The sequence below is a fragment of the Eretmochelys imbricata genome, chromosome 21 (genome assembly GCF_965152235.1).
Source record: "Eretmochelys imbricata isolate rEreImb1 chromosome 21, rEreImb1.hap1, whole genome shotgun sequence".
Lineage (NCBI taxonomy): Eukaryota > Metazoa > Chordata > Testudines > Cheloniidae > Eretmochelys > Eretmochelys imbricata.
In genome coordinates, this window is record NC_135592.1 from 13,711,279 (window position 1) to 13,724,383 (window position 13,105).

The 13,105-nt window shown below is 61.2% G+C and overlaps 1 protein-coding gene across 1 annotated transcript in view; it reads right to left on the minus strand.

The window, feature by feature from the left end:
- Window positions 1-13,105, minus strand: part of KIF21B (kinesin family member 21B) — a 78,665-nt gene that overhangs the window by 11,545 nt on the left and 54,015 nt on the right. The window contains exons 12-27 of the mRNA XM_077839582.1: window positions 12,641-12,716; window positions 11,912-12,011; window positions 11,264-11,455; window positions 10,062-10,261; window positions 9,099-9,206; window positions 7,850-7,918; window positions 6,849-7,078; window positions 6,418-6,565; window positions 6,079-6,273; window positions 4,121-4,222; window positions 3,583-3,748; window positions 3,054-3,114; window positions 2,490-2,547; window positions 1,551-1,756; window positions 918-992; window positions 146-259 (exon numbers count right to left, since the gene is read on the minus strand). Coding sequence (XP_077695708.1) covers window positions 146-259; window positions 918-992; window positions 1,551-1,756; window positions 2,490-2,547; window positions 3,054-3,114; window positions 3,583-3,748; window positions 4,121-4,222; window positions 6,079-6,273; window positions 6,418-6,565; window positions 6,849-7,078; window positions 7,850-7,918; window positions 9,099-9,206; window positions 10,062-10,261; window positions 11,264-11,455; window positions 11,912-12,011; window positions 12,641-12,716 — 2,100 coding nt within the window. The remainder of the gene's footprint in view (window positions 1-145; window positions 260-917; window positions 993-1,550; window positions 1,757-2,489; window positions 2,548-3,053; window positions 3,115-3,582; window positions 3,749-4,120; window positions 4,223-6,078; window positions 6,274-6,417; window positions 6,566-6,848; window positions 7,079-7,849; window positions 7,919-9,098; window positions 9,207-10,061; window positions 10,262-11,263; window positions 11,456-11,911; window positions 12,012-12,640; window positions 12,717-13,105) is intronic.

Sequence of the window (13,105 nt, forward strand, 5' to 3'; positions counted from 1 at the left end):
GGCTGGCACTGCCGGGCCCCGGGGCAGAGCGGGGATGGTATCAGGGGGCAGCCATGGGAGTCACCATCTGCCATTCACTGCTCTTGGGCTGGGCTTCCCCGGAGATTCACGCCCCCACCCACTCCTTGCCCCATGAGACTCTTACTTGTCCAGCGCGGAGCCCTGGCTCTGGTTGCTGGTGAGGCGGGAGAAGACATTGCGGTCGTTGCGCGGCCTGGTGGGAGGGGACGAGGGAGGCGTAAAGCCAACGTCTGAAGTCCTGAGCCGGGGTGTTCAGAAAGAGACCCACGATTACAAACCTACCCCCTTGCCCTATTCCCCCCACCCCTCCACTCAGCACAGGGAGGCCTGCAGTGCCAGCCCATGGTGAAGTGATTATTCCCCTCTATTCGGCACTGGTGAGGTCACATCTGGAGTATTGCATCCAGTTTTGGGCCTCCCACTACAGAAAGGATGTAGACAAATTGCAGAGAGTCCAGCGGAGGGCAACGGAAACGATTAGAGGACTGTTCTCTAATCGGCTGTTCAGTGGTGGCAGATGACAGAACAAGGGGCCATGGTCTCAAGTTGCAGTGGGGGAGGTCTAGGTTGGATATTAGGAAACACTATTTCATGAGAAGGGCAGTGAAGCACTAGAATGGGTTCCCTAGGGAGGTGGTGGAATCTCCATCCTTAGAGGTTTTTAAGGCCTGGCTTGACAAAGCCCTGGCTGGGATGATTTAGTTGGTGTTGGTCCTGCTTTGAGCAGGGGGTTGGACTAGATGACCTCCTGAGGTCTCTTCCAACCCTGATCTTCTAGGATTCTATGGTACAGCTGGATCCAGCACTGAGCTCTGTGCCAGGGCGCTGCCGATTGCACAGGCCGGTCCCCGACGGGGAGCTAGGCCCATGTGCTCTCCAGCTGCTCCCCAGCTCACCTGGTCGGCTGCCCCCGGTCGTAGGACTTCCTCCTGGTCAGAGGCGAGGTGTCTGAGCCACGGGACTGCCTAGGGCTAGAACAGAGCAAGACCTGGTCAGCAATCGCCCCTCCTTGGGCCCTGGGCCCTTCAGCACCGAACAAGCCTACCGCAGAGCAAGCGAGCCAAGAGCCCTGGGGCAGCACGCAGATCCACCTCCTGAACCATGGGCCCAGCAGGCTGGATCAGGCCCCGGCAGGGCCCAAGGTCAGGCCAGTGGCCCCAGCTAAGGGTTTGTGTTTTGGCTGCAGGTCCTGTTGGCTTCATCACCGAGACTCTGCTGCCGGACAAGGCAGCTCCATGCCTTTGATAAGAGGGCCATGGAGACTGGACGCCCAACTCTGTCCCACAGCGGAACCCAATTTGTCCCACCTTCCCCAGTTCCCGTCCCCCCGACTGCCAGTGCCACAAACTGTCCATCCAAGATGGCAGAGCAAGCCAGGAGAGCTGGCCCCACCCCTGCATGCTGGGGACAGGCTGGGTTGACCAAGAGGAGTCCACACTCAAGGCTCCAAGGGCAGAATATGATGGCCCAGCCCACCTCGCCCCCCAAGAGCCTGTAAGTATGTGGAGCCCACGCTTGCCACGGCTTACAAGGTGCTGCCGCGGGTGGGCAGGCTGATGGTGCGGGAGACCTTATCCTTGTAATAGGAATCTCGGATGGAAAAACCGATTCCGTCTTCTTTGATCTCCATGAGGGATACCAAGGACTTGGTGATGTTCTTGGTGGAGATGTCCAGCGTGGGTCCCAGGCACTCAGCCGACACAGCCTTCATCTGGCCTGACAGCTTGGGTTCCCCCTATGGCAGGGCAGAGGGAGAGGAAGTCTGAGAGGGGAGGAGTTCACTGCCCCAAGGGTAGCACATGGAGTGAGTCTGAGATACTGGCACCCCTTGGCCACTCAGTTCAAAGACGACCCTGGGCCGAGCACTCAGCAGTGGCAGATGTAGGAAGACCTTTCAGTTGGGCCCTGGTTGCCAGCATTAACACTTCATACACACATTAGTGAGGGCAACAGGAAGTACCCACCCCGTGCTAGGCTAGAACATGCCCTGTATGGCCAGGGCACTGGAGCAGCTCTCCCAGGAAGATTTGGCACATGGAGGGACTGGTCCAGTCAATTAACTGCTGGAAAGGGTGCACAGCACCAGGGTATCGTGTGGGTTTTATTTGCTCCCAGAGGAGGGGTAGGCAGCACGAGGACACCTTCCCTGGATTTAGGGAAGCCCAGTACAGCCCAATGATGTGACATTTGGGGGTTTCAAGTGGGGTCTACCACTCAAGGAGCCATTTATAGGGCCAAAGTAACACGCCAGGCATGGACGCCACCAGGAGACCAGACCCCAGGCTATTTCAGTTCCAGACCCAGCTCCTCAAGGCATTCCAGCCATGGAGAAGACACCAGCCAGGGGCCACCACCCAGCTGTGAGCACAAAGGGAGAGGGGGTACAACAGACCGAGGACCCCACACCCACATCCAGCCGCGGCCACCTGGACTATGTTAAACGGCCCTGTCTGTGGCCGTGAACTGACCTTGAACTTGAAGTCATCCTGGCTGGCCGAGCCCTTCATGGTGAAAGACTGGGAGAAGCTGTAGGGAACAAATGGTTCAATGGCCGACTCCCTTAAAGGTTTTACCTAAAGCTAAACGAAGAAACCATTGCCCATCACCCCCACCCCATAACACCCTATCATCAGCCTGGCTACGGTTCCTCCTCCCATTCCCTGAGGTACAGCCCATCCCCTGGTCCCTTTCAGGGCCCTCTCCACTCTCAGCTCCATCTTGCCCCTGGTCCTCAAGAGGAATGATTGCTGGGATGGTTCTGTACAGCCCCTGCACGCCTGGGTTTGAGTAAGGCCAGTCATCGTGTGTGGGTAGCGTGTGCACTGTCCGGTCACATGTAGGAACTCTGAGGGGCTGGAGCATGCTCGGTACAGACAGAAGCTGGAAAATTTAGCTGCCAAGCTCTAACGGGTCTCTCTTGCCAACAAGTGCCACAGAGATGTGACTCCCTCCCCCAGCCTCGCTCACTCCATAGATCCGGCTGCTCAGGGGCACACGAGGCTGGGACGCTGCATGCTCCCTGGTGTGCTCACCTCCCCTCCGAGGCCAGGCTGAACTCCGAGATCTCCTCGTCCGTGCTGGCGTAGCCATTCTCTGCACAAGGAACAGCCAACAAGGGGGCGTCAACGCGACAGAGGGTGGGAGGGCACTGCGCTGGGCCAGTCCAATCAGAGCCAGGCAGCAGGTGGTTGCCGATCAGCGTGTGGCCCTTTAGGTCCTTGGGACACCCCCCAGACCACTGCTATCGTATCATTAACTCTATGCCACCAAAGCACCATCAGTGCATCCTCACGGCTGGACAGGCTGTGACCACAGGGGCGGATACGTCTGGAAGAAGCGGGCCCATCACTCCTGCCCACGGAGTCAGAGCAATGCCCAGAGCCCTGGGGTGGGCTCCATCTGTCCCAATGGGCAGACGTGCCGTCTGTAGGGGGCAGGGAAACACCCCGAGCCTTCCCAGCTGCTGCCAGCCCCCGGTCCCACCTCAGTGCTGCCGGCTCCCTTGCCAGCCAGTGCCCCATACCCCCGGGGGTGCCCAGGAGGGAAGAGCCCAGCACCCACCTTGCTGCACGTTGTGGATAAGGGCCTGCAGCTCAGGGTGGGACTCCGCTTTCTCCCGCAGGGCATCCAGGATGACGTGGTTCTGGGAGGAGCCGGTCACGTCCGTTTGTCTCAGGCGCCCTTCCAACAGGCGGATCTGGGCTTCTTTCTGAGCCACCTGCAGCCCCTGTTTGGCGGGAGCCGGAGGTTAGCCTCCGTCCCGCACACAGGATGGGCCAGCGGGTGGGTCGGGGAAATCGGCTCCTGGCTTCAATCCCCATCCCTGGGCACAGACGCAGGTTCCACACCAGCCTCACTCAGATGCTGCTTGCAACCCATTCCCCTCCCTGGGACCAGCAGCACACAGCCTGGGCCAGCCTCTCAGTCTCCCTCACCCGCGCAAAGAGGATGCCCCAGACCCAGCCCAAATAGCCCCGGCTCCAAACCTGCCCTGCAGCGACTGCGATCCCACCCCAACAGGGGGCTTCCTGGGATCCCACGCTCTGCGACCCGCCCCCCGGAGCTGCACCTCCCCGCCCCAGACGGCCCCTTGCCTGACCTTATCGATGGAAGCCTTGAGGAAGTTGTCCAGCAGGAGGCGTGCCTCGGCCAAGGAGCAGGAGCTGATCACCACGGAGGTGTCGGTGGAGTCCAGCTCCTCCTACGGTGCAGGAGAGACCCCGAGGGAGGGGAATTAGAACAGCGCTGGGGGCGGGGTGAAGGGCAGAAAGAAGAGGGCCAGCAGAGACACCGGCGCCAGGTAACTGGGGGGTTCCCTTGACTGGCTGACGATGGTGGGGACGACGACTTGCACGCCAATACTGTGCGTGAGCACTTGCAGTCAGGGGCCCATTGCACTCTGTGCACTGGATGCACGCCTGGATCCAGGCCCCCAATTGGGCCGTCTGTGGGCACTGAACCACACACCTGCGGGATCTCAAGAAGATGAGCTTCTACTGCCTGGACAGCAGGAGCTGCTCATTAGTCAGGTGACCAGAGCAGACCCAGGGCAGGTTTACACTGGGAGCTTAAACCAGCATAGCTATGTCTCTCCAGGCTGTGACAATCCTGCCCCGCCCCAGAGAGAAGTAGCTATGCGGACCGAACTAAACAGCCACCTCCTTGGGAGGTGGATTAGCTACTCCGACGGGGAGCGTCTACACCAAGCACTAAAGCCTTGCAGCGGTAGCCATTGAAGCATAGATGTATACTAATAAACCGATTTACGTATGCCAGCCGCTGGGAGGGGAGCAGAGAGGGACACTGTGCTAACCTGGGTCAGAACCCGCATGTCATTAACAGTACGTTCACACAGCAAAGAAAAACCCACGGCAGCGAGCCTCAGAGCCCAGGCCAATGGTTCTGGGCTTGCGCTACGGGGCTAAAAGTAGCAGCGTAGACGTTCCTGCCCAGGCTGGAGCCTGGGCTCTGAGACCCCTCCCCTGGCCAGGTTACAGAGCCCAGACTCCAGCCCCAGTGTGAGTGTCTACCCTCTTATTTTTAGCCCTGCAGCCCAAGCCCTGCGAGCCAAAGGCAATGGATCCAGGCTCCGAGACGGGCTGTGGGGTTTTCCTTGCAGCACCGACACATGCTACAGGTGCCAGGGAGAAAGGCCTCATTATTAGGGCTACTGTTCCGCATTTCTCGGTGGAAATATTGGATTAAAAATGGCTTTTTGATTAAACAAAAATTTCCTTTTTGCTCAAAATCCCTCCACCCCGTTTACAAAAAATTGACATCAGAAGACTCTTAATGTTTGAAAACAGCTTTCAGCAGAAGTTTGCAGTTTCTCAGAAGGGAAACTCTTTCCCAAGTCCCCCAATTATTTGTCTTAAACCATCAAAACTGATTTTCAAAAACCACAAAAAATTCCAGTTTCTCATGGGGGTGGGGTGGGGGGAAGAGAGAGATTTTCCCCTGTACGGACGGGGCTTCCACTGATTCCAGCGGGTGCAGAGCTCCCATCAGGGCTGTTGGGCCTAGTGGCTGGTGATGGACGTCATGGTCTCAGCAGCCGTCCATCCAGCACTGATGGAGACCCTGATGGACCAACATATAAGGGCCTTCCTAAATCCTGCCCCCAGCCGTGCAGACCGTGCAGCCGAAGAGGGCAGATTCGTGGCCTCTGCTGGTCCAAGCCAAGCCGCAGCCACGTCCGTTAGCCTGGCGCCCGCGGGCCTACGGCAGCCCATTGCACCAGCCCCGCCAGGGCTCAGGCACCTGCTGAACTGGGCCTTGTACAGCCGTCCTCAGCGACCACGAGCAGAGAAAGCAGCCAGACTGCAAACCTGCCTCCTGCAACCCTTACGCTTAAACTGCCTAGAGGAAGAGTCCAGCCAGCCAGCCTCCTGCCCACGCCCAGCCCCATCTATCGGCCAGCCCCCAGCGCACCCCCTTTCCCTTACAGCACACAATGCCCGGCTGTGATCTCCCTCCCATCCCCGCCCCCGTGAGACCATCTCCCCATACACAGACCCCTGCGCCTCGCCCCCGCCCGCAGGCCCCCTCCCCCGGCACCTTGGTCTCCTCCAGCTGCATGATGGTGGCCTGGCAGTCGGCGATGCTGTCGTTGATGTAGTCGATGTTGGCGGTCAGCACCTCGATCTCCTCGTTCAGCTCCTGCAGGCCCTTCTGCTCCTCCGGGCTCCCCGCCTGCAGCTTTCCCCTCTTCCCCTGCAGCGCCTCCTGCAGCAATGCCAGCTCCTCGCGTTTCTGGGGGGGCGGGTGGGAGGGGAACACCTCAGCTGGCGCTGTCCAGGTGCCAGCAGCCTCCCAGCCCTCCGTCATGCTCAGACCACCCAACCCCCCCCCCACCACCACCACCCACCGGGGCACTGCCCACCTCCCCCACCTCACCTTGATCAGCCGCTCCATGTCCGCCTCCAGGTTGACGATGGTCATCCTCTGCATGACGACGTCGAAGATGCGCCGCTCCAGCGACTGCCACTTGAGCCGGGCCGCCTTGCTGAAGGACTGGCTCACCCCCTTCTTCGGGAACTTCTTCCTGCAGTGGGACGGGACACGGTCAGGGGGCTCCCGCCGGGCGGGCGCTCGGCTAGTGCTCGGGACGGGGGGGCATTTACACATCGGGGCTGCCTCCAGCCAATGGGGGGAGTCCCACGTGTCAAACCACGGGGCAGAGTCACCCACGACGATAGAGCGATCGTCTCCCGCGTGCCTCTTGGCCACAGAACTCCGCTCCCGGCTAACACCCAGGAGCCTGGGGGCTGAGGACCAAGCAGGGAACGGGGCGGCGGGGGACATGGATTTGGAAGCGCTGGTCTGACCTGACGGGCCGAGCCCCATTCACGGAGGGCAAAGGGTCTCCGAGGAAGTGGTCGATTTTCCGGTTCCACTGACGCACGATGCTGGAGACCGAGCGAGAGCCGGACTCCGGTTCCGAGGAGGTGGTGCTGGCGGACACCTCCGCGCCCGAGTCCAGCATGGCCGGCTTCTGACTCAGCCTCCCAGAGACCCGGTCCGACATGGGCTTGGCCAGGCGGCGCAGAGCGGAGACCTGGGCGAGAGCAGTGCCGGAGGGTTGGGCCTCCTGGGGAACACCCGCAGGGGGCATCGCTCCCCAGCCATCCCAGTGGCAGAGCGACTCCAACCCGTCTCAGGTGGCACAGAGAGCCCGGGAGCGGCTGAGCACCTTTCAAGAGAGCTGAGCCTATCTGGGCTGGGTGGAGGTCCGGTACCCTTGGAGAGCCATTTCCCAGAATGCATCAGGAGGGGCTGGGGACCCGTCCAGATTACCGACCCCGAGACGGGATCGAAGCACCATCCCGCAAGCTGTACGGGCGCTGGGGCAGGAGGCAGCCTGGACGAATCACCCGACCGACTCGGCTGCCAGGACCCAGAGGGGGCTGGTGTTGACTGGATCAGAGAAGGGCCAGGATCCAGCCCCAGGAAGGGAGGAGGGGGGCACAGCCTGTTGTGCACACTCCCACATGGCATGCAGAGAATTCCTCCTTCCTGACTCCAGATCAGCTGCCCCTGGAGGCAGGTGTTTCCTCCCCCCCCGCCCCGATCGCGGTCATCTCCAGCCTGGTTACTCCTGGCCATAAAACCGCCAGGCTCTGTGGGAAATCCACCCCACCCAGGGCCAGCGCCTTGGGAACAACCCAGCATTGGCTGAGTAAGACCCACCGGGATGGCCGAGGGGACTGGAGAGGCCCCAGGCTCTGCCCTGCCCAGGGCCCCATCCAGCAGCCAGGCCTCAGCACCCATCTGGTCACAGCCGCGAGCAGCTCTCCAGACTCCTGCAGGTGCAGGGGCTGGTACTCACCTCCTGGGTTTTCCTTCGCAGCACGATTTCCTGCTGCCGCTTCTGAGACTCCAGCGCCCGGATCTGAAACTGTGCGGGAGAGAAGCCGAGCCTCAGGTGAGTCCTGAGTGGGCGTGAGCTGCTAAAGAGGAACCCGGGCTCTGGGGTAGAACCCATGGCAGGAATGGGGGAAGGGGAGAGGACCCCAGGCTCCCACACCCCCTTGCGTGAGGCCAGCATGTGGGATGTTCTCAATGCAGGCCATGGGCCAGATTCTGATCTCACCAGCAGCGGTGTAAAACCTGGAACAACTATGGCATTTGCACCTGCCCTGAGCAACAACCAGAGATGCAGGAGGAAGCAATCACCTCCTCTGACCTTGGGGAGGAACCTGCCACCCCACCAGGTGCTGATCTCAGGGGATGGATGGACAGACTGACACATGGTCAGGGAAGGGGACGTGTTGTGCTTTCAATAGGGGGAGGAGGGTGCCAGATGCTGTTTGAGTCCCCAGATAGACGGTGGGGCGGCTGGCTTCACAGACCCTCCCCCGATGCAGATTCAGCCTGCAGGCCTTGGCAGGCCAGTGGCCCATCACAGGCTCTGAGAGAAGCGGGCCTGGGGGCCAAGCCGGGCACTGATTCCAGGGGTTGGGCACGCGGGAGAGCTCTAGCACCCTGTCAAGCAGAGGCAGGGCAGAGCTGACCACGGAACGTCCTTGATGCAGGTGACGGCTGGATTCACATCTCCGCGGCAGCGGTGTAAATCTGGAGCGACTCCGTCAATGCAGTTACTCCAGATTTACAACCAGCGTCACGGAGAGCGGAATCTAGTCCTCTACTGGTACAGCGCTTGCTCCAGATTTCCCAGCGCCTTGCTCAGTCATCCCCGCGGCTCAGCCCAGCTTTGCAGGGCTTCCCTGCTGCCCCCACATCCCAAATGGCTCCACCCCCTGGCTCAGCCCTGCCCAATCACAGGGGCACCCCTGTCCCCGCCGCACCCTGCGTCAGGGGCTCTGGGTCTCACACAGGTAACTGCTCCCCTGCGCACAGGGGAGGGGATCTGACATCATGCATCAGCAAGGGCTCTTCAGCACCCTCCCCATCCGGCCCCAAGGAGCCTGGCTTGGGGCATCTCAGACCCCTTGGAGAACCCGCATTCCCCCTGCGCCCCAGCCAGCTGGTGCGGGAGCTCAAAGCCGAGCGAGGGGTGCAGGCCCCAGCCGGAGCTGCCGGGCCTGCAGGGCCCTGGCAAGGTCCTGGGCTCTCACCTCCTGCCTGCGTTGCTCCTTCTTCAGCTGGGCGATCTCCCGGTTCCGCTTGGTCTCCGCCAGCCGTCTACGTTGCTGCTCCTCCCGCATCTGCTTCATCAGTGCCACCTGTGGGCCCGATGTGACGAAGCGGGACTGTTCTTAATGCTTCCTCCGAATAGTGTGGGGCTGCCTCAGTTTCCCCTAGGCAGTTCTTAAGTCTCTAGGGGGTGGGATAAGGGTGTGATATCCTTGCAGAGCCCTAGAGGGCAGGTATGTGCAGGGATCTGCACACAGAGAATGGCTGACACCCTGTTTCCTGGCAACTGATGGCCAGGGCCCTTCCCCCCTGCGAGGTGAGAGCTAAAGGGTTGGAGAACAAAGGAATCTGGTGACCTCCTGGCCTGGGAAAGGGACAAAGCCCAGAGGAGGAGGGGCTGAGGGAGTTTCAGTTGGGGGCTGGCTGGGGACATGGCGTGAAGGACGTGGTTGTCTGGCTCACTGCCCCCCAAAATGGACCCGGCTGAGGGGTCCTGTTCTCTGCACCTGCAAGCTCTGTGTTAGACCACGTTCCTGTCGTCTAATAAACCTCTGTTTTACTGGCTGGCTGAGAGTCATGTCTGTCTGCAGAGTTGGGGGGCAGGACCCTCTGGCTTCCGCAGGACCCCGCCTGGGTGGACTCGCAGGGGGAAGCGCACGGAGGGGCAGAGGATGCTGAATGCTCAGAGGTCAGACCCAGGAAGGTGGAAGCCGGGTGAGCTGACTGTCCTGCAGACAGGCTGCTCGCAGAAAGTCCTGCCTGGCTTCATGGGGAGCAGTTCCAGAGCATCGCCCGGGGACTCCGTGACACCCCCAACAGCCCACAGCCAGCATAAGGAGCGTGCCCAGTGGACTGTGCCCATCCACTGCCCCTGCCCGAGCGTGGAGAGCTGGCATAAGAGGGCCATGCCCCTCCAGCCCCCTCCTCCTCTGCCAGCCAGGTACCTTCGCTTTCTTCATCTCTGCCACCTCGGCCTGCAGCTTCTTGAGCTCCCGCTCATAGCGCGACTGGTTCTTGAGCAGGCGAGCGTGTTCCTTCTGGGCTGCCTGCAGCTTCTGCAGGTCCCGGTTCATCTCCTTCAGCCGCTTCTCGTAGTCCGCCTTGATCTTGTTGGCCTTCTCCTCCGTGTAGCATTCCATGGTGCCTGGAGAGGGTGGCGCAGGGACGCTCAGAGAGCCAGGCCAGGCCGAGCCCCTCATGTTCCATCCCACCCAGCCCTGAGGGAAAGCACCCTCATTGTGGGGCGCTTTAGATTAACTCTTGGCCTCCAGAGACAAGCCTGCCTGGTCCAGCAGCTCAGGAGACGTTCAATGGCTGAGTAGCCCAGACCAGTCATGGCCTGCAAGCCAGAACCATGGGCCTATTTAAGACCAATAACCCTTGCAGCAGAGCAGTGCCAGGCGTGTGCCAGGGACTGTACCACTCCAGGGACTGGGCGTACACTGTTCTCCTCCAGGCAGCCATTGCCGTTCCACCCCAGAGGGGGACGCTGCTGAGATGAGTTTGGTGGGACTCAGCTGAGAGCAGGTGTCTCAATCACTAAAGTCTCAGTTATAGCATCAGCTGCCCCCCTCAGGGAAGATGCCCAGGACTGAAAAGCCCTGGAGACCGAGCTCTCTGCATGGGCAGGCTACGCTACTGCTCCTGCACTGGGGAGCCAGTTTCCTCGCTGGGAGGAAGTCGGGAGCAGCTGGGAGATCTGGGTTCTACAGCCAGCTTGGCCACAGATGCCAGCTGGCTTTGGGCACAGCTCTTTACCTGGGCCTGTCTCGCAAGGGGGGAGAGCTCATGTTAGAGCTTGGAGCTCCTCTGAGGGAAGGTGTCGGGGAAGAGACTTTCCACAGGCCCTACTCCCACTGTCTCTCCACGGCCAGTGGGCTGCCGAGCCCTGATCAAGAGGTGGGACAAGGGGCACGCTGCCGGGGGACCGTGGAGAGGGGTCAATCCCATGAGGTGGGAAGCCAGACACTGAGCAGCTAGCGGTAATCGCTGGGGACTGCAAGAGGGGCATGGAATGGAGTGGGGAGCGGCCCCAGTTTGGGTCTCATTGGACGCCGGGAGAACCCCGGGGGTCTCCTGCCAGTGCTGGCTCAGAGGGCCCGTGTGGTGGGATGAGCCGGCGGGGTGGAAGGGGCACTGCCCGTACTGAGGTTCTGCAGCACCCGGTCCCTCTCCAGCTGGGTGTCGCGGATCTTGTTCTGCAGCAGGATCAGCTTTTCCTCATACTGGTGCTTGAGGGTCTGCAGGCGCCGCTGGCTGTTCTCCAGCTCGTCAATCAGCTTCTGCTTGATCTCGATCTCGCAGGTCAGGTCAGCCAGGTCAGCCTGGAAATTCACCACTAGCGGTGGGAAGAGAGCCAGTCAGCCAGGCAACCCCAGGGAGGTCAGGGGGAGAGTGCCAGGGAGCCCTGGGCTGGCCTGGAGATGGGAGGGGCAGTTCCTGGCTCATGGGTCCCGTGGACTCTGGCTTTGCAGGGGAAAAGGAGGCAGGACGCCGAGGGGATGGCATCTCGCTCCTGCAGTCTTAGCCCAGCCAAGCCGGTGGCGAATGCGGGGGGCTGAGGTGGGAAGGGGCACCAGCTTGGCAGCCAGGCCTGTGCCACTGAGCACCAGCTGAGCAGGCCCACCTCAGCACCCCGACTGGCACCTCATGCACCTCCAGCCAAGACCTGCCCAGCTCACCCCACAGGCCCGCTGCAGCCCCCTACCACCTCCCCAAAGGGGGCATTGGCCCTGAGTCACTGCAGACGCCCCCAGCCCAAGCCTAGAACCTGGCGCCGTGCTCTCCGAGTTACCCTTCTCCTCAGCGTCTGAGTCTGAGTCCACCAGGCTCTCCTCACTGCCCGAATCCTCGTCCTCATCCTCACAGCCACTCTCCTCCCGCTCCTCTTCCTCCTGGGAAACAAGCGCAGGGTTAGGGCAGAGATCAGGAGCCTTCGGCCCCTCTCCTGTTGTCCCAGGGGCTCAGGCCTCTCTCCATCCATCAGCCCCGAACGTGGGTGAATTAAAGCGATTGCCTCAGAAACCAGTGCCAGGCAGAGGCAGGAGAGAGAGCGAGGGGCAGGGCTGATCCCGCACCATTCAGGATGTGGGGTGTGCAAAGGGAGGGGGCCATGTCTGAGAAACGCCCCCCACCCTCCCTGCTGAGATGGCAGCTGAATACGAAGGGCCTGATGGGGCAGACGGGACACGGTTCATGGGACAAAGCCCAGCTGCGCGGAAAGCCCTGTGGTTAGTTGCCCTGCCCCAATGTCGCCAGTGTGTCAGATGGCACAGGGCACTGCCAGGGGGCAGAGGGGATGTTCTTGCCCGCCATCCTCGGCCCGTGCCCAGCCCCCACTCCCCACACCTAGGTGGGGCCAAACAGCAGCCAACTGGCTGCCCTATGGGGGGGTGGTCATGGACTCTGCCCCTGCCTCCCAGACGCAGCTGCCCCAATGCCAGCGAGGCACAGAGAAGGCTGTTGCCATTCTGGCTAGCAATGGGGCTCCCACCCCCCACTCCACGGGGGAAGCCTCCCTCACCTCCTCATTCTCGTCCGTCTCCTCCCCATTCTCCTGCTGTAGCTTTGGCCTCTTCTTAAAGGCCTCCTTCTCCGGGCTGCCAGGAAGAGAAGGGATGAGCCCTGGTGACGGGGGAGAACTAGCACATGGTCCCCTTAGAACACCCCCAACATCCTCCATCTCAGAGCCCTTCATGAACCCAGCCCTCCGCAGAAACAGGCCAGGCAGTGTTAACAGATGGGGAGATTGAGGCACAAGGAGGGGAAGGGACTCACCCAAGGTCATGTGGCACATTGGAGGCAGAGCTGAGAAAAGAACCCAGGAGTCCTGATTCTCTGCTGTATGGTTTTGGCTTCCCCTAGGGATGGGGGAGCAGGATGTCTGGACCAGCAGGGCTGATGGGAGCTAGAGGGTGCCAGGGCTGGAAGCCCAGGGAGAAGTAGGCGCCCCAATAACTATGGTCCTGCCATAACAACAAAGAGGCAG